Here is a 22,383-nt window from a genome sequence, read left to right as displayed (position 1 = left end):
GGCTCTCCTCTCCTGCCCACAGCCCTGAAGAGCTGCAGCCATTGGAAATGGGGAAGGTTTCCTGCCTGTGTCCCTGGGTGCCAAATTAGTGCCTTTTCCTGGGCTCGCAGGCACCAGCCCCTTTTTAAGTGACTCAAATTGCTGCAGTTCAGCCAGGTCCTTGGGGGAGACGGTTTCCCAGTCTGAGCGTTGGCTGAGGAAGTGTCTGCTCCAACTCTCTGGCAGCACCCACCTGGGAAAGCGGTAGCGTCTGTGCGCGGGAAGGAAGCAGACGAGCGCGGCTGGACCCGTCAGCTTGGCAGAGACGTGTTAGCGAAGCACTTTCCAAAGCTGTCTTCGTCCCAAGGGTAACTTGTGCCGGGCTTCACTGCGACACACCGCTCCTTTCCCTGTGTCCGCTGGTGGGTTCTGCTCTGTTAACACCCTGTCTGTCCTTCCCAGAAATTGCTTTCCTCCAAGTATTTGGCTTTGGTTCGGGTGTATGCGGAGAAGTGACTTGCATGCCCTTAGAGAAGATGGGTTTGGGGAAGGGTGGGTGTTTTTCTTTTTTTTTTGGCTTTTTTTTTTTTTGGCTCTTGATTGCAGTCTCCAGGCCCGTGGTGCTTGTGTGCCAGCAGGGTTTAGTGAGCCCCAAGCTGAAAGCAGACCAGCTGCAGATGCCGTGTCTTTGGCGCCTGCCTTCAAAGACACCTACTAAGTTTTTTGGTTTTAAGTACACTTTTAACATGCTAATGCTTTTTTCTTAAACGGATTACCTCCTCCAGAAGCCGTGCTGGCATGGGCTGGCTCAGCCCCTCCAGCCCGCTTGGCTTTGGCAGGGTTTGCCGCTCACACTGCAGTAAAATAGGAAAAAAGCCCATTTTGTCCTCACGTCCTCTGGTGGAAACCTCTCTTGGGATGGGCTGCTGCTCACAGACATGAACACAAGCAGGCCTTTCATTCCCCTTGCTTTCTTCTTGCCCTGTGTTATGCTTATTACCGGAATTTAAGCCCTTTGAAGGATCCTGGCACATAGCAAATCTCCTGCTCCCAGATAGGCAGCTTCGTCCTTCATCTGGGATGGGGAGAGCCAAAGCTGGCAGCGCCATTCCCAGCTAATCCCGTCCTTTCACGGTGTAGCAGTGTCCTGGAAAGCCGGCAAATGCAGGCTTCATCCATCATTGGGGCGTTTGGGGCTTTTCGGGAAATACAGCAGGAGTTTGGGTGAGCTACTGCAAACCTGAGTTATTTTTCAGCAATAGGCCAGCATGGACTTCTTGCATTGTTGGGCCACAAATAACAACACTCTACCGTCTTCCTACGTGCCACCAAGTGTCATGAGGTGGCTGAGCCCTCAGGATGTCCTGGAGGTTTCTGTCTGCATTTCCTGGCTTTCTGGTCCCTCGTACCTTGCTAGGGTTCCCCTTAAGGACTTCAGCAGCTCTGGCTGGGTCTCCTTGTGGTTGCAGATCTCCTGGAGCCTCTTGGGCTTCTCCTCTGGGACCTACAGGCTCCTCTCGTGGAGCAGGTCTGCTTCGCTCCGGCTGGGCCGACGGAGCAGCGTGGACTCCGCTGAGGAGGAGGCGGCTGTCACGCTGCCCCCGGGCCGCCTCCTGGGAAGGATTTGACCAGCCCAAGAAATACTTTGCTCTGGGCAAAACGACAGTAAGGGCTGGACAGAGGCGAGGGGCGCAGAGCAGGCTCGGCTGCACCAAGGTGGGTCCGGTCCCACGTTCAGGACACTGCTGGCGGCATTTGGCCAGCAAGCGCCTTCCCCAGCGCTCCGAAGGCCGGGAGGCAGCATCCTGCCTGGGCTCGCCCGCACGTGTCCGTGGCTGGAGGCCGTACCCTGCTGCGGTGCTTTATTTCTCGCCGGCCGCTTGCAGGCGAGGTGTTGCCTTCTCCGTGCTGCCTCGGAGCCCAACTCCCCAGCGGCTCAAGCGGGGCCCGGCGGCCTCCTTTCCTTGTTTACGAGGAGCGAAGGGAAAGCAGGAGACGCCAGGGCTGTCAGCTATTTTTGGGCCGGCCTTTGAAAGAGCGTTTCCTTCCAGCGCGCGGCGTCAGCGTCTCTCTTCTACCTGCCCTCATCAAAGCCCTGCAGGCTGCGAAGAGCAGAAGAAACGAGAGCGTGGGAGTGAGAGAGACCGGGAGAGGGGGCGGCAGCGAAAAGATGCGGGAGGTTCTCGCTGCCAAAATAAACTTTGGTGGAAAGGGCCAGGGGCTGGGGAAGGCCGTTACGGTGTGCGCCGGGGTGGGAACGTGGAGGCTTTAGTGGCTGCAGCACCTGATCTATGGCCCGGTAGGGCCAGGAGCCCTCCCTGCGGCATGGGAGCAGGGCGCCTAGCCACAGTCGTACACGGAAATGCCCAAGAAATGAAATTTTCTTTAATAATCTCTCTGCTATCGGGCTGTGACGCTGGCATGGAGGTGGCTGCTTTTACTTCAAAGCTCCTGGCTGCTGGACAGGGAGCAGACCCCCCTGCCAAGGAAGCGGGGGTGGCTGGCACCGTCCGGGGAAGGGGGGAACAGATGGATCCGATTCACATCCCTTTTGCTGAGGTCTCCCGGGCACCGGGACACACGAGGGGGTTTGGGTTTTCCCACGTTTGTTTTGCTGTGCTAGCAGCAGCACCGTGCCTGTGCTTTACTGGGTTAGCTGCTCTCAAATGGCTTTGGCTATGAGCTGTGGGGTGTTTCTCCCCCCCAAAATCAAATAAATCCTCCAGACCTGGGTAAAAGCAAAGCTGCAAGAAACCTCCAGCTTGGCAATGGGCTCGTGCACAATGTTCTGTTATTAATTTTTGTGTGCAGATATATTTATTTGTGGAGCCGGTGGCAGGAGCGCGAGGTGTTATCGGTCGGTGCAGCACAGCCGGGCTCTGCCCAGGTGATGCTGGGGAGGGCCGTGGGGCACAGTGCTGCAGGAAAATTGAGAATATAAGGGGGGAAAAAAAAGAGGGAGGGAGTTTTCCTTCAGGGACCGGTGTAGCAGCAGTGCTGGATGGACACTGCGGAGCCGGGAGCCTCTGACTTTCTTTATTCACCTGTGCGGCTGCAGCCAAGGGTGGGAGCGCGGCTGCTGGTGCAGTGCATTGCCACAAGCTGCGTTGGCTTTGCTCTTAAAAAAGCCACCTCTAGGTGTTTTGGGCTGGCAGAGGCTGGAAAAGGTGCCGGAGCGGGGAAACCACTTTGCAGCTCCATCGCTGGGCTTAAATCTTACCGTACTGCCAGCCCCTGCTGGGCAGCGTGGCTTAGTCCAGCGAAACGAAGCTTCCCGCTTAGCGCTGGCAAAAATGTGCCGAGATGGAGCAGCTGGCTGGAAGGCGGCACTGGGCTTGCACTGCTCCTTTCAGGGGCTGTGTTTTGATAGCGCGGTTTCTTCTTGGGCTAGGGGTCTTAGGAAACGGCGTCGCGGCTCCTACCTGGAGTATCATTTTCAGCGCAGCTTCTCCAGTGCTGAGGAAAGGTTTTACCGGCTGGGCTTTCCTGGCTTTCAGAGCTTTACGGAGGTTGTTCTGCAAAAACAAGGGAGCTCGGAGGTAAAGTGGAGCATCTGCTGCTCCAGGACTGAGATTTTGCCTTCAGGGCAGGTAAAAATCGAAGGAGCCTATATGCAAGAGGCTTTGCAGGAGCCTCCTCCATGCTGGGGCAGGGAGTAGAGGAGCAGAGCTGATGTTTGGGCTTTCTCCACCGGCTGGGGATGTCGCCCACGGCTCCCATGTCCGGGCTTTCGGCCCCGATCCCAATCGATTCGGACAGGATGGGCTCCTTGGGCGTATCCAGCCCCTGGGCTCAATTCTGCAGCGATGCTGCTCCCCATCTCCCTCCCCGCTCAGCCGCCCCTCTGCTCTCTTGCAGCTCACCCTGCAGAGCACCCAGTCCCGCGTGGCCTTCTTCGAGGAGCTCTAGGACCCGCCGCTACCGAGGACACGCATGCGGGGGCCGCTCCCGGACGCCGCCGGACCAGCGCCAGCTCCGGGCTCACCCATCCTCCTCCCTGCCCTGTGCACCCTCGGGTTTTTTTTCCTCATTTCCTTGCCTTTCTTTTTTTTTTGTTTTCTTGCATGGTTTTTTTTTTTGTTGAGCCCTCCGGGCTTTTGCAGGCCGGCGGCTGGGGGATGCTGGAGCTGTCGCGTCTTCCTCCTCTTCCTCCTGCTCCTCGCTCCGCCAGCCCCAGGGGCCAGCGAACGGGAGACCAGCCCATGCCAACCCCATGCAATCATTTTTTTCCCTGCAAACTGTGACAAAGCTGAGGGCGACTTGGGGCCGGGCTCCAAGCGGCGGCCGGCGCCAGGGTAAAGCCCCTCAGCGGCTCCCAAATCCGGCCCTTGGGGGCAGTGGGGGGGCTCGGCGCCGCGGCCCGGCGTTCGGCACGGCCCCCGGCCCTTTTATTTAAACACTCGCTGCCTTGTCTCGCCTCCCCCCGCGAAACCCATTGCCGCGGTCGGGGCGGATTCGAAGCCTTTTTTTCTATTCCCGGGGATCGTTGTACTCGAGAAATAGCGGGTTTTGGCCTTGGTTTTAATAAAAATTCAATGCACTAGGAGGGGTCGCTGAGCCGCCTTGGTGTTTTGCTTTTCTTTCTAGGGGGGGAGAGGGGAGGATGGCCCGGAGCAGCCGGGGGTGGGCGGCTTTCCGGGGATGCACGGCCACGGCGCGGGAAAACGCCAAGCCGGAGCGCCCCAGGGCGCTGCACCCAGACCTGCCCAGGGCGAAGAGGCGACGCCGGACACCACCGCTGTCACCCAAAGCAAGACCAACTCCGCACGCCCGCGGGGCAAGGTGGGAGCGTGGTTTTACCCCCAGCAGCGACTACCTCGCCCAAGTGGCCGGCTCGGGAGCTTTTCCCCGTGTTTTGTAGGGCTGGGCGAAGCCGGGATTTGGCTTTTGCGCTCCCAAGGGTGCCCGTGCACCAAGGGGGAAGATTTTGGGGCTGCCGCATAAAAAGCGGGAGGCGGGGGGGTGACCTGATTTCCCGGGATCAAACGCAGCACCGGAGTGGCGGCTGCCACCGCTATGCATAATGCAGCGGCGCCCGGGGCCTGCGGAGGAGGGAGAGCCGCCGTTTGGGGGGGTTTAGCCGGGAAACGGGGCCGAGGATCCCTTTGCGGCTCGGCAGGGAAAGGCGGTAGGAGCAGCTGCACTGGCTCTGGTGTGGGGGGTGCCCCTTGTTCCCCCAACGCGTTGCACGCTCGCAGCCCTGCACACTCACGGCGTTGCACGTTTGCAACACTGACCGCTCATGGCATTGCACACTCAGCCCTGCACACTCACAGGGCCGTGCACTTACAGCATTGCACACTCACAGCCCCACGTGCTCATGTCATTGCACACTCACAGCCCCGCACACTCACAGCATTGCACACTCACAACACTGTGTGCTCACAGCATTGCACGCACACAGCCCTGCACACTCACAGGGCCATGCGTTTGCACTGTGCATGCCCACAGCATTGCACGCTCTCAGCCCTGCACACTCACAGCATTGCACACTCACAGGGCTGTGTACTTGCACCATGTGTGCTCACAGCATTGCACACTCACCACATTGCATGTTCACAGCACTGCACACTTGCAACACTGCACGTGCATGGCATTACACACTTGCAAGACTGCACTCTCACAGCGTTGCACGCTCAAGCCCTGCACGCTCACAGCCCTGCACGCTCATGGCATCGCGCTCTCCTGACACCACGTGCTCGGAGCGCTTGCATCCTGCGCGCTCACAGCCGTCGCTCTGTGCAGACGCGCAACCTGCAGCACTGGCTCCCGCTCGCCTGGCAGCGCCGAGCTCAGGAAAGTGCAATGTTTCCCCCAGGGAATCCCTGATTTTTTTCCGTTTCCCATGCAATCAAACCCCTGCTCCCCGGCACCCCCAGCCCCACCGAGCGGGGACAGGCAGGCGGCCGGGGGGCCCAGAGCCACACGTGGGACTGCTCTGCTGCCATCATCACACAGCCTGTGCCTGTGTGCCAGGTGTCCCCGGGGATGTCGTAGGACCCCCTGTGCCCCGTGTCCCCATGCACCAGGCATCCCCCTGTCCCCGGGCAGCTGCAGGGCCCCCTTTGCCAGATGTTCCCATGTCCCCGGGGCATCATGTGTGCCGGGTGTCCCCGCAGCCGTCCCCGCGCTCCCGCTTGATATTCTCGCCCCGTCGCCCGTCGCGCCGCGCTGCCGGCATGCATAATTCATAGTGCCAACCCTGCTGCCAGGGCCCCGCGCCCAGCCCCGCCACCCCCCCCCCCCGGCCACTCCTGGCTTTTCGGTGCTTTCGGTGACCGTGCGCGGCGGCGCCACGTTCGCAGAGCGGTTGCAGAGCTGGGGCCGGCGGGAGGGTGCCGCGTGCCAGCACGCGTGTGCGCGGAAGGCAGCGAGTGGGCAGAGGGGCCAGCGGCTTGCACCAGGGCACTGCCTTCGCACGAGGGAGGTGCGTTTGCCTGCGAACCACCGTTTTATATCCTGCAGGAGCATCGCCGAAAAAGTCACCATGCAGCGGCAGCAGCGAGTGGAGAGCCGGGACGGTGACAGTGGCTGGCACCCCAGCGCACGCTGGCATCCCCGTCCTTTCCCTGCCTCGCTCCCTCCCGGCTCCAGCCTGTTTACCGCCTTTATTCCTCCCTGCCCGTTGCCTTCGAGGAAGAAAAGCAGTGGGGAGGAAGGCTCAAATTAAGACAGGAGAAGGTGGCTAGGAAGGAGCAGCAGAGAGGGATGCAGCGCTCACAGCAGAGACCTGGCAAGCTCGGTGCATCTCCCCCCATGCACTCTCGGCTGGCGGTTGCCCTCAAACGCCCAAAGCGAGCCAGGAGCGGCGCCTCGGCAGGGGCTCTGCGGCCATGGGGGCTGCAGGGCCGAGGGCAACGCGAGCGCCGGCAGAGGAGGCCACGCAGGAGGATATATGGATGCCATAAAATAAAAAGCACGTGGAAGTGCTCCGAGCGCCGTTTTCTCAGGGCCGGAGGACCATAAATTGTGGGCGGCTCTTTGGGCCCTTTTACAAAGCGCAGTGATGTTCTGCAAGGAGAACATCAATCCTGGCCCAGTTAAGGAGGCAAAGGTGTGTAGCAGCATGCAGGACCACACGGTGGGGTGCAGGACCATGCAGAGGGGTGCAGGACCACATGATGGGCTGTGGGACCACACGGTTTGGTGCAGGACCACACAGCAGCATGCAGGACCATGTGGTTTGACACAGGACCCTGTGGCGGGGTGCGGGACCACACAGTGGGGTATGGGACTGCATGGTTTGGCACAGGACTGTGTGACGGGGTGCAGGACCACGTGGTAGGCTGCGGGGCCGGGTGCTTTGCTGTTGGACCTCGTGACAGGGTAGAGGACCGTGCAGTGGGGTGCAGCACCACATGGTTTGGTGCAGGACCATGTGGCAGGATGCAGGAACCACCTGGCAGGGTGCTGGACCATGCAGTAGGGTTCAGGACCATGCGGTGGAGTGCAGGACTGCGTGGTGGGGTGCAAGACCATGTGGTAGGATGCCAGATCATGGGGTGGGGTGCAGGACCGCATGGCAGGATGCAGGACCACGCGGTGGGGTGCAGCACCATGCAGTGGGGTGCAGGACCATACAGTGGGGTTCAGGACCATGTGGTGTGGTGCAGGATGATGCAGTAGGGTTCAGGACCATGCAGAGGGATGGAGGACCACACAACGGGGTGCAGGAACCACATGATGGACTTGGGGCTGGACATTGCCCCGTGACCTGCCCTGGGGAAGCGCTTCAGCACCTGCAAACTCTTGGTGTCGTTAAAAATAACTGATTTGCGCACAGGCTGCTCTGGAGGAAACGGCCGGCGATTGCAGCCACAGCCCCGCACAGCCGGCCCACCACAGTGCTGGTGGGATGGGGCTGGTGCCACACTGTGGGGAGATCGACGTGGCCCTGGGGGTTTGCTGCAGGAAAGAAGCAAATGCATCAAATATATATATATATATACATACATATACATATACATATACATATATATGTATATAAAATGTTCTTGCTATAATGGGCATTAGGTGGAACTTGCCTCCAGCACCTCGCGGTGCCAGTGAAGGACTTTACAATGACATGACCCTCGATGACGGCCCCTCGCATCCCCACTGCGCATTTGGTATCATCAATGTGCTATCGCAGAGGACCATCCCCATCCAATCCCCATCCCAGCAAGGTTTCCCCATCTGATCCCCATCCCAGCGAGGTTCCCCCCACCCGATCCCCATCACAGCGAGGTTCCCCCCACCCGATCCCCATCACAGCGAGGTTTCCCCCACCCGATCCCCATCACAGCAAGGTTTCCCCATCCAATCCCCATCCCAGTGGGGTTACCCCGTCTGATCCCCATCCCAGCAGGGTTTCCCCCATCTGATCTCCATCCCAGTGGGGTTACCCCGTCTGATCCCCATCCCAGCAGGGTTTCCCCCATCTGATCCCCATCCCAGTGGGGCTTTCCCACATCCAATCCCCATCCTGGTGAGGTTTCCCATCCGATCCTCATCCCAGCAGGGGTTCCCGCATCCGATCCCCATCCTGGCAAGGTTTCCCCATCCAATCCCCATCCCGGTGAGGTCCCCCCCCCCATTTGATCCCCATCCTGGTGGGGTTTCCCCATCCGATCCCCATCCCAACAGGGTTTCCCCATCCAATCCCCATCCCGGCAGGACTCCCCGCATCTGATCCCCATCCCGGTGGGGTTTCCTTGGCCGATCCCCATCCTTTGCTCTTGGAAGGCTGTTGTGGACAGGACTAGGCGACTTCTGCTTTTGCTCTCTCCTCTGCAGGGCGAAGTGGGGATTTGAACAGGGAAACAGGGAAGCGGCACGTCTTGCAAATCTGTAGTCAAATTAAGTTGGCAAGATAAGATAAGGGCAGGGAAGAAATAAAGCAGGATGAATTCCTGCTCGGCAGAGGGACAGCAGGGAATTCGAAGGGCATTTACAGCTCTGCCAGGGGAGCATGAAAATGAGCCAGAGAAAGCAGGCTCATTAATAAATGAGGAGGTGAAGATTAAATTAAAGATAAATCAGCATGGTCTCTGTGCCAGCCTGTTTTTATGTTTTTATATATTTTTTCCCAATCTTTCTTAAACAAAAAGAAATAAAGATGTTGATGTTTGGATGACTAAGGAGTCAGGCAAAGCCGGTAAAAGGAGGGATTGCTGGGAGGCGAGGTGGCTAACCCGTCACACGGGGGCAAATAACGCACAAGGCGCCAGGTCTGGCCCTCCCGCTCGTTACCAGGATCAGCTAATTAACGTGCCAGCCTGCCGACAGCCCAATGTCAGGGGGACGGCGCTTTCGGGGGGAGGCAGGAAGGACAAGGAGGAAATTGGAGAAAGGTGACATTCACCTGCCGGCTAGGCCGGCCGAAAGCCCCAAGAAAATAATTACCAGGAGAAAAATCCGCATGTGTCCCAAAAGCGAGATGCTGGTGCGGTGGGATTGTAAATCCGTTGGCAATCGCGGGCTTTTTAGGCTAAAATAACCGGCAGCAGGGGGATGCCAAAGCCGCCGTTTGCCCGTCGGAGTCCTGCATCTGGGAGTGCAGTGAGAAACTGAGATTTGAGGGGATGGCCAGGCGGGAGGGCAGCCGGGGCTCCCCCCGCGTGGGACCTGCTTCGCTATCCAGATCCAAGGGAAAAGCAACCCCAAGTTAAAATGCAATCCAGCCACTGTTTACATCTCATTCTCCCGCCGCCCTTTTCCAAACAATCCGCCTTTGTCCGGGGCCGCGGCCCGGTTCCTGCGCTCAGGGAGGCCGCGGGAAGCGCCGCACGGGACACAACGCGCTCAGGCTCGCCGGCACGTGGCGGCGCAGGGCAAACCGCCCCAAAGCTGCTGTCGCCTTATTTCTGCAGGGTTTAGCTGGTGATTTGCTTTCGACTTCGAAAACTAAGGAGTTTTCCACCCGGCAGCCTCGGATGGGCAAAGGGTGAGTTCTTGGGAGGGAACGCCACTAATGCCTAGGGGAAAATTGAGCAGCGAGGAAAAAAGGCGATTTTTTTTTTTTTTAATCCAGCTGGTTTTTCCTTCTTTTTTTCATTCTTTTTTTACTCATTTGCCATTTTTCTTTTTCCTGGGCGGCCACGGCGGTGGGTTTCCCATGCCAGGCGCCCCACGGCCATCCCCTGCCTCCGAGGCCGCCGCGCCAACGCTTCGCTGGAGGCCAAGAGGCGTTGGGGAAGGGAGGCAAAATTCAGGCTGCGGCGCTCCTTTTTTCTGCACAGGGTTTATTAAGGAAACTCCGCACCGGGAAGCCTTGCGGCGCTGGGCTTCGCACCCTGCCCACCGGCAGCCCCAAAGGCTGCCAGGCTCAGAGGAGGCGCGAGGGCAAAGCTCTTCCCTGGGCTTAACCACAGTATTAGACGGCAGCGAATCCCCCCGGGTGCAAGCCGGCGAGGGAGTGGGGCCAGCTCCAGCCGGGAATCCCGGCCGTCGCGGTGCTGGCTGCAAAATTACATTTTTCTGAGCTGGAAACGTGGCTTTGCAGGGATCCCGCCCGGCTAAATCCAATAGGCGTTAGGGAAAGTCCCCGGCGTGCTGGCGTCCGGCCTTCGCCGCTCCCCGGGCCCACGATTCCTGCTCACCTTGGGGCAGCCAGAGCCCGGCAGGCGCCTGACGCCAGGGTGAGGGGCTGCCTGGCACTTCAGGAGCGAATTCACCCCTCGAATAACCACAAAGGGGAAGGAGCAGAGGGTTCAGTGGGGCGGCAGGGATTTTTTTTTTTTTTCCATGCTACCTGGTTGTGCTTTTCCCACACCCTGTTTTCCCGTGGGACGAACTCACCAGATCCCATCGCCCCCGGCCGAGAAGCGTTTGCAACCCCGGGGCCGGTTTTCCCTGGAAACACCAGATGGACCTGGGGCAGTTGGGCACAAAAGCAAGCGCTTGGCCCCAAAGCAGCTGCACTCTGCTGCTCGCTTGCCCGCAGCAGGCCTGAGGCGGGAGGGCGGTGAGGGGCACCCGGGGCTCCCGCTGCGTTTCCGCGAGGGTGTTTTTTTTTTTTTTTCCCCGCCGCCGGGATGTTCGTCCGCTCGGCAGTGGGGGGAGCATGTGTGTACGGTACGTGCGGCGGGCGCCGCTGCACAGAGGCGAGGGAAGAGCCGGGCGAGCAAGTCTGGAGCGCGAGTCCTGCCCGGGAAACTTAGCGCCGAGCCAGCACAGCGCCCGGCGAGGAGGAGGAGGAGGAGGAGGAAGAAGCAGCAGGGGCCACCTCGCCATGCCGGCCGCAGCGGGCGATGCGATGGCCAGCCGGGGGCTCTGAGGGCCACGGCGGCGGCATGGCGAGCCCCGGCGCCCCGCCGGCCGCCTCGGGGGCTTAGGCGCCGGCGCCCCTCACCCTGGTCTCTGGTCATGCCTGGCGCCGCTCCCGCGCCCTGAGCCCGCCGGCGCGTCCCGCCACGCCGGCCTGCCCCGCGCAGCAGCCCCGCCGGGGGGTGCGGGAAGCGGCGCCGCGAACTTCTGCAGCGGTGCCCCGGCCGGGGCGCCCGGGCGCGCTGAATTTGGGCTTAAAAGCGACGGTTTGGGGCAAGCGCCGAAGATGCCGTTCCACCCGGTGACGGCGGCGTTGATGTACCGGGGCATCTACACCGTGCCCAACCTCCTGGCCGAGCAGCACCCCGTGGAGATCCCCGAGGACGAGCTGGAGGGTGAGCCAGCGGCCGGGGGGGAACACGGGGCGAGGGGGGGGCACCGGGCCCCCGCGCGCGGCAGCTGCTGGAGGGGTGCCCGCGGGCGGGGGGGGGGGGGGCGCGTTTTGGGTGCGCGCAGGTGGTGGGGTGCACGCGCCAGGCGCCCACGCGGGGGTGCGCGTTGGGGTGGGGGCAAGCGGCGGGGGGGGGGTGGGCCCATTTTGGGAGGGTGCATGCAAGTGGTGTGCAATTTAGGAGGGTGCACGCAGGTGGCAGAGTGTACGTTTTCGGGGGGGGGAGGGTGCATGCAGGTGGCGGGGTGTGCATTTGGGGGGGAGCATGGAGGTGGTGTGAATTTGGGGGGGGTGCATGCAGGTGGCGGAGGGTGCATTTGGGGGGGGTGCGTGGAGGTGATGTGCATTCTGGGGGGGGTGCATGCAGGTGGCGGGGGGTGCATTTGGGGGGTGCATGCAGGTGGGCTGTGCATTTTTCGCGGTGCATGCAGGCAGCTGCATGGTTTGGGCGCACGTTTCAGTTCGGGGGGGGCCTGCAGGCGGTGGGGGGGCACTTTTGGGGCACACGCAGGTGGAGAGTGGTGCATGCAAGCCACAGGGTGCACGTTTCAGGGCGGGGGGGAATGAGTGAATGAATGAATGAATGAATGCAGGAAGGAAGGAAGGAGTGAGAGGCGGGGGGGCAGCCGGGTAGCGCTGGGCCGGGGCGGGGGGGGGGGACACTGCGGGGGGGGGTCCCTGGCACCAAGGGCAGGCCAAGGTCGCCGGCTCATCCCTGCTTGGGGACAGCGCCGGGGCCCGGCAGCGGAGGAAACTGAGGCACGGGGCGGCTGCGGCGTTTGTGTGTAGCCTCGCTGCAGCGTGCGTGTGCAAGCATGCATGTGTACGGCCTCGCTGCAGCGTGCGTGCGTGTGCAGGATTACTGCAGTGTGCGTGTGCACACGTGCGGCCTCGCTGCAGTGTGCGTGCGTGCGTGCAGCCTTGCTGCAGCATGCGTGTGCACACACGCACACGTACGGCCTCGCTGCAGCATGTGTGCACATGCAGGTGCAGCCTCACTGTAGGGCGCTGGTGTGCATGCACGTGCGTGTGTACGGCCTCACTGCAGCGTGCACATGAGCACGCGTGCACGGCGTCAGTGCAGAGCTGTGCCCAGCCCCGCTGCAGAGTGCGTGTGCACACGCGCAAGTGCAGCAGCCCCGCAGGGCGTGCGGTGGCCCAGCCCCGCTGCAGCGGGGGGGTGCGTGTGTGCATGCGTGTGCACAGCCTCGCTGCAGCATGCGCCTGTGCACGGCAGCAGCGCTTGCACGTTGTGTTGGTGTGCGTGCAACTGCTCCATGCGGTCGTGCTCACGGCCTCGCTGCAGCGTGTGCACATGCATGTCCTGACAGCCGGGGCACAGCTCGTCTTGAGGTCGTGGGACAGCGGCTGTGGGGTTGTGGCAGGTTTGGTCCCCATGCACACGTGTGTGTGTGTGTGTGCGTGTGTGTGCTCCCATGTGGGCATGGCTTCCTGCACACCCCCTCAGCGCACACGTCCCATCGGGTGCACACGCAGCTCTTGCACACGCAGAGCATCCTAACAGCCTGCCTGCACCCACAGGTGCCCGCCGCACGCAGCCCATCAGACACGCGTGCGCACAGCCCTTGCACACGCATGCACACAGCCCCTCACGCATGTGCACACAGCCCATCACACATGCATGCTCACAGCCCCTCGCACACATGCACACAGCCCTTGCACACGTGCTCACAGTCCATTGCATGTGGGCACACTGCCCATCGCACACGCCTGCACACAGCCCCTTGCACACTCATGCACACAGTTGCTCACACATGCATGCGTGCAGCCTATAGCACATGTGTGCACACCGCCCATTGCACACACACACACACGGCCCCTTGCATACAGCTGCTCACACAGGCACATGTGCAACCCATTGCACACGTGTGCACACCACCCACTGCACACACATGCACACGGCCCCGTGCACACACAGCCCCCCAGGCATTAAAAACCCCACCGTTGCCTTTCCCATACCAGAGGCTGCCGTGGCCTTTTGGGGACGGTGGTGGCAGTGGCGGCGGCGGCGGCGGGCTCAGCATCTCTCCTCCCCGCAGAGATCCGCGAAGCCTTCAAGGTGTTCGACCGCGATGGCAACGGCTTCATCTCCAAGCAGGAGCTGGGCACGGCCATGCGCTCCCTGGGCTACATGCCCAACGAGGTGGAGCTGGAGGTCATCATCCAGCGCCTCGACATGGACGGTAGGACGCCCCGCGCCGCCCCCGGCTCCCGGCCCCTGGCGCCCTCGGGGCAGGGCCTGGGGGGTGACGGCCACCTCCCGCAGGTGACGGCCAGGTGGACTTCGAGGAGTTCGTGACGCTGCTGGGGCCCAAGCTGTCCACCTCGGGCATCCCTGAGAAGTTTCACGGCACAGACTTCGACACCGTCTTCTGGAAGGTGGGAGCTGCCGGCCTGCAGCCGGCAGGCGGGAGTCTGGGGCAGCGTGGGAACCTGGGGCTGGTGTGGGAGCCCGGGGCTGGATGGGAGCCTGAGGCCAACACAGGGGTCCTGAGGCCGGCACGGGAGCCTGGGGCCGGCGTGGGAACCTCAGGGGCCGGCGCAGGAGACAGAGGGCCAGGTGGGAGCCCTGGGGCCGGCGTGGGAGACAGGGGCTGGACAGGAGCCGTGGGGCTGGACAGGAGCCGTGGGGCTGGATAGGAGCCGTGGTGCTGGTGCAGGAGCCCTGGAGCTGGATAGGAGCCCTGGGGCTGGATAGGAGCCGTGGGGCTGGACGGGAGCCATGGGGCCACTGCTGGAGCCTGAGGCTGGACAGGAGCCCTGGGGCTGGATGGGAGCTGCGGGGCTGGATGGGAGCCCTGGGGCTGGATAGTAGCCCTGGGGCCAGCGCTGGAGCCCTGGGGCTGGTGCAGGAGCCGTGGGGCTGGTGCAGGGCTTTTCCCCCCGGGGCCACACTCCGGGGCCGGGCGAGGGTGCCGGTGCCTCTGCCGGCGGCAGCAATCCCGCTCTCCGAAGGGAAGCAAGGAGGCGGAAAAGCAACAGTCCTCTCCCGACCACAAATGGGGGGGGGGGAAATGCAGCCAAAAGGCAGCACCCAAGGGTGCTGGGGGCGGCGCAGGCGGGTGGCGGCCCTGGCAGCGCCCATCCGCGCGCGGGTGCCCCCAGGGTGGCGCGGGGGCATCCCCGGCGGCGTCCCCGGAGCGAGGCCGCCGTGCCCTCCCGCTCCCGCAGTGTGACATGCAGAAGCTGACGGTGGACGAGCTGAAGCGGCTGCTCTACGAGACCTTCTGCGAGCACCTCTCCATGAAGGACATTGAGAACATCATCATGACGGAGGAGGAGAGCCACCTGGGCACGGCCCAGGAGTGCCCCGTTGACGTGGAGAGTGAGTGGGTCCCCCGTCCCCCGCCGCGGGCACCCCAAAACACGTGTCCCCCCCACCCCGTCCCCGTCCCCGGGAGCAGCCCGCCGGCGGCGCTGTGACGGGCCACCGTCTCGGCCCGCAGCCTGCTCCAGCCAGCAGATCCGGCAGACCTGCGTGCGCAAGAGCCTCATCTGCGCCTTCGCCATCGCCTTCATCATCAGCGTCATGCTCATCGCTGCCAACCAGGTGCTGCGCAGCGGCATGAAGTAGCGGCGCCTGCCCCGGGGTCCGCCGCCTCCGGGCAGCCACACCAAGACAGACAGAGAGATAAATATATATAAAAATATATATATTTAAACCATCTGCATCCCAGGAGGGGAGAAAAAGGTGCAGGGGAAGATGCTGAGCCCCGGGGCGTCGCATGGCTGTTTGCAGAATGTGTAACCTTGGGAAAGAACCGGAGAAACTGAAAAAAAACAACAAAACAAGAAAAACTCTACCAAAAAAAAAATAACTAAAGTGCATGCACCATGCATGGAGCGCGCGTCCCACCCGCCCTCCCTCCGAGCCGGGCGGCGAAACGGCACCGGCGTTTCTGCCCGGCTCCCCGGACCCGCCGGATGTAACGCTAATATAGTCTCTGTATCTATGATCCGGACCGAAATGGTGCCGGAAGCAATACACGCGCGAGATGTTTCCTCTTCCGAGACCGGAGCGTTTGCATGGACTTGGCTACCAAGGGCTGGATGTCACCTCTTGCCACCACCGCCCCCCCAATCGTGGCCCCCCCCCCGCCCCGCGGCGCCGCAGCCGGCCCCCCCGGGCCATGCCGTGCCTCAGTTTCCCCATCTGTAAAATGGGGTTGACGATGCTGCCCTCTGCTCGATGCACTTTGAGATGAGCTGCTGGGAAGAGGCGGCCCAGGGCCCGGAGCCGGTGCGGAGCTGCCGCACGCCCTGGGGGCACCCGAAATGCCCTGCCCCCCCCCCCCCCCCGAGCCTGTATGTAGCGTCCACTGGGCCCCAGACTGGTTCAGATTTGGGTTCATTTCTCATTTTTTGGATTTTTTTTTTCCTTCCCATTTGGTTGTTTCCAACGCAAAATAAAACTGGGATTTCTAAACTGCTCTGGGCTCTTCAGGCTCTTGGCACCGCGGGAGAAACCACGGGATGGTGAAAACCTGGTGCTGGGATGAAGGGTGCCAGGACAAAGGGTGCTGAGATGAAGGGTGTCAGGATGAAGGGTGCCAGGATGAAGGGTGCTGGGATGAAGGATGCCAGGATGAAGTGCGTTGGGATGAAGGGTGCTGGGATGAAGGGTACTGGATGAAGGGCGCAGGGCACCACGAAAAATGGTGCCAGGATGAAGGGTGACAAGACAAAGGGTGCTGGGATGAACGGTGACTGGATGAAGGGCATCAGGATGAAGGGTGCTGAGATGAAGGGTGCCGGAATGAAGGGTGCTGGGATGAAGGATGTCAGGACGAAGGGTGCTGGGGCAAAGGGCATCGGGATGAAGGGCACCAAGAAAAAGGGTGCCAGGATGAAGGGTGATGGGATGAAGGATGCCGAGATGAATGGCACCTGAACGAAGGGCACCAGGATGAAGGGCCCTGGGACGAAGGGTGCCGAGATGAAGGGTGGCAGGATGAAGGGTGCTGGGATGAAGGGTGATGGGATGAAGGACAATGGGACAAAGGGTACTGAGATGAAGGGTGCCAAGATGAAGGGTGCCAGGATGAAGGGTGCTGGGATGACAGGCACCGGTTAGGCATAGTGGGGACCCAAGGGTGCCGCATCCCGGTGTGGGAGGCAGCAGCCTGGCAGCTCCGATTCCTCCTGCCCCGTCAGGGCTGGCCCACAGCCTGCAGCGCTCTTGTCGGGTGCCCGCTCAGCCCCGCAGCTCACTAAACTTTGGATTTGTTCGCAGCTGCAGCCTCCTCTCTCCTTACAGAGCAGACCTCCTCTCCAAACGGCCATGGAAAGGACCAAATCGCTTCCTAGAGCAGCAGAGCCGGAGGTTGTGAGTAAAACCCTGGGCAGTTCCAGGGAGCACCGTTAGGCCGGAGCAGCAAATTCCCGGCGACAGGAGAACATGCAGTGAGAGCAATGGGCAGGGAGATCTGGGGGAGGGCATCGCCAGAGCCTGTCACCCAGGCCTCTGGTCCCAGCAATGGGGGGAACACCAGCCGACAGGCACCGGTGGAGCTGGAAGGGTCTGGGCAGGGGCTTGGGGGCTGGGGGCTGGTCTCCATGCCTAGGGGACTTGGTGCCTGGATCTTGGCAGGAGCTGGGGTCTGGGGAACACAGCTGGGACGGGGTGATTGCGATCACCTCTAGGGTCTCAGGTCCAAAAGGCTGCTCAGAGCAGGCCCAGTTGCTCAGGACTTTGCCCAGTCGCTCTGGCGACTTGAGCTCCCCATGTCTCCAGGGATGGAGACCCCACAGCCTCCCTAGGACCCTGTCCCAGAATTGGACCCTGCTCCTGATGAAAACCAGCTTCTTTGTATCTCGCTGGGATTTCCTATGCACCAGCACCCTGTGCTCTGGCCCTGACCACCTCGATGCCCCTCGCTGGACTCGCTCCAGCATGGCGATGGCTTGTCCTGGGGAGCCCCAAACCAGCCCAGCATCCCGACGAGTGTCACCAGGGCTGAACAGAGGGGAACAGTCTCTTCCCTCGACTTGCTGGCTGCACACTTGCTAACACAGCTGGAATGAAGGTGGCCATCGCAGCAGGGACCCCCTGCCGCCTCCTGGTCAGCGTGTTGTCCCCCCCCCCCCCAAGACCCACCATGGTCTCTTCTGCAAAGCTGCCCTCTAGCCAGCTGGCTCTGGCCTTCCTGCTGCCTCGGGGTATGGCAGCCCAGAGCCAGACTGCGCATTTGCTTCCTTTGAACTTCGTGAGGTTTCCGTGAGCCCATGTCTCCAGCCCGTCACACTCTGCAGAGCAGTCCTGTCTCCAGATGTAGCAACCTCTCCTATGAATTTGGTGTCACCCACAGTCTTGCTGAGAGCATGCAGTGTCCAGGTTGCTAATAAGGCTCATACGCAGCACTGGTCCCAGTACCCTTCCCTGAGGGACACCACTAATGACCAGCTAGACCTCTGATCACCACCATTCAAGCCTGGTGGCTCAGGCTCTCTTCTAACCACCATACAGCCCTTGGTGTTTTATACAGCATCTTATAGCATAGTATCTTATAGAAGGCTACTACAGGAGACCATGTCAAAGGCTTTGCTAGCACCAAGGTATGCAACATGCACTGCCGTCCCCCTCTCCCCACAGCCAGGTACCTTGGCACACAAGGTAATGGCTTGACTCAGCTGGTGGGGCATGACACCTCGGTCAGCCCATCCTGGCTCTTCTCAACCTCCTTCGTGGGCTCCTGTGGCTGCAGATGCCTTTCGGCTGCTCTGACTCCCCATGTGTGGAGCAGTTGGGCAGGAGCAAGGGTGGGCTGGGTGGAGTGGCTGATACCCCAGAGGGCTGTGCTGCCCTTCACAGGGACCTCGACAGGCTGGAGAGATGGGCAGAGAGGAACCTCCTGAAGTTCCACAAAGGCAAGGGCAGGGTCCTGCACCTAGGGAGGAATAACCCCAGGCACCAGCACAGCCTGGGGACTGACCTGCTGGAAAGCAGCTCTGCAGAGAAGGACCTGGGAGTCCTGGTGGACACCAAGGTGACCATGAGCCAGCAGTGTGCCCTTGTGGCCAAGAAGGCACATGGTATCCTGGGATGCATTAGGAAGAGCGTTGCCGGGAGGTGATCGTACCCCTCTACTCAGCCCTGGTGAGGCCACATCTAGAGTAGTGTGTTCAGTTCTGGGCTCCCCAATACAAGAGAGACATGGAGCTACTGGGGCAAGTCCAGCAAAGGGCTCCTAAGATGATGGAGGGACTGGAGCATCTCTCCTAGGAGGAAAGGCTGAGAGAGCTGGGCCTGTTCAGCCTGGAGAAGAGAAGGTGGGCGGGGAGGGGGGGATCTTATCAGTGTGTCTAAGTGTCTGAAGGGAGGGTGTGGAGAGGATGGGGCCAGACTCTTTTCAGTGGTGCCCAGCAATAGGACAAGAGGCAACGGGCAGAAACCGAAGCACAGGAAGTTCCACCTGAACATGAGGAAAATCTTCTTTACTGGGAGGGTGACGGAGCACTGGGACAGGTTGCCTAGAGAGGTTGTGGAGTCTCTTTTCCTGGAGCTATTCAAAAGCCACCTGGACACGGTCCTGAGCTCTGGGGGACTGTGTTTGAGCGGGGGGTTGGACTAGATGATCTCCAGAGGTCCCTTCCAACCTCAAGCCTTCTCTGACCTCCCCAGGGAGGCAGAAAAGGACGAATCACTTTGCCGAATCCCTCGATGGCCACATGGAGCCTCACAGGGGAAAAAGCGCTCTGAGAGCACCAGCGCCTGCAGCGAGCGGCTACGACGAGCAGATTGCCTTCACGCCGGACGCGCCGGGGCATCAGGGCCACTGTGCGGCTGCCTCATCCCATGCATCCCTTCCCACACGGAGAAGCAGGTGCTCCCAGGAGACCTGAAATGGTGGTGGCCAGGGATGTTCGGACCTGGTGAAGGCAACCGTGAGCCCCAGCAGGCAACGAGACCTGCAGAAAGGTTTGGTTTCACCTCGAGGTGAAACTCCCCTCGAGGGGGCCCAGCTGGAGGCGTCACCTGCCGCGACCGCTGCAATCAGTGCGTGCCGCTCACCCCGCGCCACGGCCGGGAAATGGAGCTATTGGCTCACGCTGGGGGGGGGTCATGGGGTTTTTTTTAATCTCTTCTAATTCATCATACAAATTGATCCCAACATCCAAATGAGAAATGAAAACGGGAAGTGCTCCGCGGCAACGAAATCATCGCGGCTGCCATCGAAAGTGGGGGAGGCTCCACTCCCGTAATGAAAATTCATCCGTCTCCCTGCGGAAAGTTTTGATTTTTTAACAACTGGCATTTTCAAAGGAAAACACGTGGCCTCAGAGATGTGTATATATTTTTAACCAGGTCTATTATAGACCCAGCGAATAAACATAAGGAGCTAAAAAAAAAAAAAAAAAGAGGACAATTTAATTTGCGAGAAAATACAATGACATAAAAGAAAAATTAGATAAAAGGAATAATATGATCCCCCAAGCTCAGCTTTTCAAAGGCACTCAATTAATTTTAATGGGAATTGGGAGAATAGATTTCTTCAGGCAGGTTTGGAAACCTCAGCTCCAGATTCGGAAATATCTGGGCAGCTCCGGGAGGGAAGAGCCCGGGGCCCCAGCGCTGGCTCCCCACGCGCCGGTCTCGCACGGCTCTGCCGCGGCCATTCGCCGCAGCGGGTGCTGCCAACCGAGGCCGCGCCGCGCTAATTTAATTAAATGCTCACTAGGCAATAAATAAATAAATAAATAAACTCCAGCGATGGTTTAAAAGCATCGTAGCAGCAAAAAAGGGAGGCTGGTGGCAGCAGGCTGGGGCAGGCGCGCGGGAAACGTTGGCGGGGGCAAAGGCGGCGGCGGCGCCGCAGACGCAGGGGCTCAGCACTGCTGAGGTTTCCGCACCGCTGACTGGCATCTTGGGGCAGGAAGGGAAAAAAGAGCCTGGAAAAGATTATTTCTGCTTATCTGGCCCTCACTAGCACCGCGTGAGCAGCGTGGCCTGGCCTGAGCTCTGTCCACGTCCCTGTTGCTATTGCCATTGGCATCCCTGTCCCCGTCCCCATCCCTCTCACTGTCTCGAACCCTTTCCCTGTCCCCATCCCCATCCCTGTCCCCATCCCTATCCCTGTCCCCATCACCATCCCTATCTCCATCCCTCTCACTATGTCCAACCCTGTCCCTATTCCTGTCCGCATCCCCATCTCTGTCCCCATCCCTCCCACTGTCTCCATCCCTGTTCCTATCCCTGTTCCCATCACCATCCTTGTCCCCATCTCCAGCCCTGTCCCCATCCCTCTTACTGTCTCCAATCCTGTCCCTGTCCCCATCCCCATCCCTGTCTCCATCCCTGTCCCCATCCCCATCCCTGTCCCTATCCCTGTTCCCATTACCATTCCCATCACCATCCCCAGCCCTGTCCCCATTCTTCTCACTGTCTCCATCCCTGTCCCCATCCCCATCCCTATCCCCATCCCTGTCCCCGTCGCTCTCCCAGCAAGAGCTGCCAGAGGACACGGGGCAGAGCCCAGCGGGGCTGCGCCTTGGCAGGGCCCCAGGAGCTGCTCATTTCCCTAAAAGCTTCCTGACAAATTGCTCCCGCTCCGCAAAAGGCACTTTGGCTCACGCGACTGCCGACGGCCTTCGGCGCACCATCACCGCTTGGGGCAAGGCACCTCCGGTCCCTGCACCAGGGGGGCCTCTCGGGGTGCCTTCGCCCCGTCGTCCCCCCCCAGGAGCTGGAGCAGCGAGCCAGCCCCGTGCCAGGCTGTGTGCCATCCCCGGCAGTGATACACGGCGGCGTTACATCTCCCGACACCGCGCTGTAAAATACGCCGCCGTAAAAGCCGGTGATTTACGGGATCCCGCGGGGGCTGGGGAGCTACAGGGCCGCAGAGGCTCCTCGGGGGGGGGGGGGGGGCCACGGGCGGCACTCAGCTCACCGGGTGGCCCTTGCCAGCGCTAGCTCACGCAGGCTTTTATAGGAAAAAAAACTTTTTTAATTCAAAAGCCCTGGCTGCCCCAGCGCCTGTTGCGGGAACCTGCTCGCCAGAGGTTTTAGTGCTTTTTGCACGTTAGCAGGAGCCGCTGAGCCGCGACGAGCTCCTGCCAGGACCAGCCGGAGCAGCATCCTCGAGCAGCATCCTCATTGTGGCGGTGGAGCAGGGCCTCCCGGTCCTGGCTGAAAGGTGGCAGCTACATTTCTGGTTTCAACCGAAATTCTCATTTTCTGCCTGTTTCAAGCCCCACTGGCAAGCTGCCCGGGGGCTGCTGGTGAATTGCCAGCAGAAGGAAAAAGGACCAGGGGGAACGGAGCTGGGGACAGGGAAAAGGGAGCCCCCAGTCCTGCCCGCCACCCTCCCCCCGGGGGGCAGGCACTCGGTTTGGGGAAGCGACGGCGCTCCCAGCATCCCGCTCCGGGCGGTGGGAAGACGTTCGCCGGAGCCGCCGTGCGGCTGGGCTCCCGTCCGTCTCGGTGCCAGGCCACGGCTCTGGGCTGTGCCGCGCAGCCCTGCTTGCAGCTCGGGGTATCGCTGCGCCCGGCAGCGAGCGCCACGGCTCTCCGGACGGGATTTGGCCGAACGCAGCTGGCTCCCACCCGCGCCGCTCACGAATCTGGACCCGCCGCCTCTGCGCGCAGCCAAACCTCGAAATGCCCTGGCACCGTGTGCTGCTCGGGGCTGGGATCTCCCAGGCGAGCCGCGACTCTGCGGCTGGGTTGAGCGGCTACCTGCCTTGCA

The 22,383-nt window shown here is 61.1% G+C and overlaps 2 protein-coding genes across 12 annotated transcripts in view; both read left to right on the top strand.

Annotated features, from left to right (window-relative positions):
* The window catches only part of NF2 (NF2, moesin-ezrin-radixin like (MERLIN) tumor suppressor), a 39,074-nt gene extending 34,538 nt beyond the window's left edge, over nt 1-4,536 (top strand). For all 9 annotated transcript variants that reach the window (XR_010392105.1, XM_064522431.1, XM_064522432.1 and 6 more), the window contains one exon: nt 3,838-4,536. Coding sequence is in view for 5 of the 9 variants with exons in the window: in XM_064522431.1 (XP_064378501.1) it covers nt 3,838-3,888 (51 nt within the window). In the remaining 4 variants the exon portion in view is untranslated. The remainder of the gene's footprint in view (nt 1-3,837) is intronic.
* Nucleotides 4,537-11,030: 6,494 nt separating this feature from the next.
* On the top strand, nt 11,031-15,990 carry CABP7 (calcium binding protein 7). Of its 3 annotated transcripts, none has more exons than XM_026108117.2 (5): nt 11,031-11,621; nt 13,738-13,881; nt 13,965-14,077; nt 14,882-15,023; nt 15,145-15,990. In XM_026108117.2, exons 1-5 carry the CDS (start codon nt 11,513-11,515, stop codon nt 15,270-15,272), a joined length of 636 nt encoding a protein of 211 aa, XP_025963902.1. In that variant the 5' UTR covers nt 11,031-11,512; the 3' UTR covers nt 15,273-15,990. The 3 variants fall into 3 exon arrangements, with proteins under 3 accessions (XP_025963902.1, XP_025963901.1, XP_025963900.1); XM_026108116.2 differs by having other exon boundaries at nt 14,870-15,023; XM_026108115.2 differs by having other exon boundaries at nt 14,804-15,023.
* The last annotated feature ends 6,393 nt before the right edge of the window (nt 15,991-22,383 follow it).

This window comes from Dromaius novaehollandiae, chromosome 17, assembly GCF_036370855.1.
Source record: "Dromaius novaehollandiae isolate bDroNov1 chromosome 17, bDroNov1.hap1, whole genome shotgun sequence".
Taxonomy (NCBI): domain Eukaryota; kingdom Metazoa; phylum Chordata; class Aves; order Casuariiformes; family Dromaiidae; genus Dromaius; species Dromaius novaehollandiae.
This window is presented reverse-complemented; position numbering and strand designations above follow the sequence as displayed.

Coding starts and splice junctions, on each gene's coding strand:
- CABP7 (XM_026108115.2), top strand. CDS start 11,513: ATGCCGTTCCACCCGGTGACGGCGGCGTTGATGTACCGGGGCATCTAC. Junction 11,622..13,737: donor CCCCGAGGACGAGCTGGAGG/GTGAGCCAGCGG, acceptor TCCTCCCCGCAG/AGATCCGCGAAGCCTTCAAG. Junction 14,078..14,803: donor TCGACACCGTCTTCTGGAAG/GTGGGAGCTGCC, acceptor GGGTGCCCCCAG/GGTGGCGCGGGGGCATCCCC.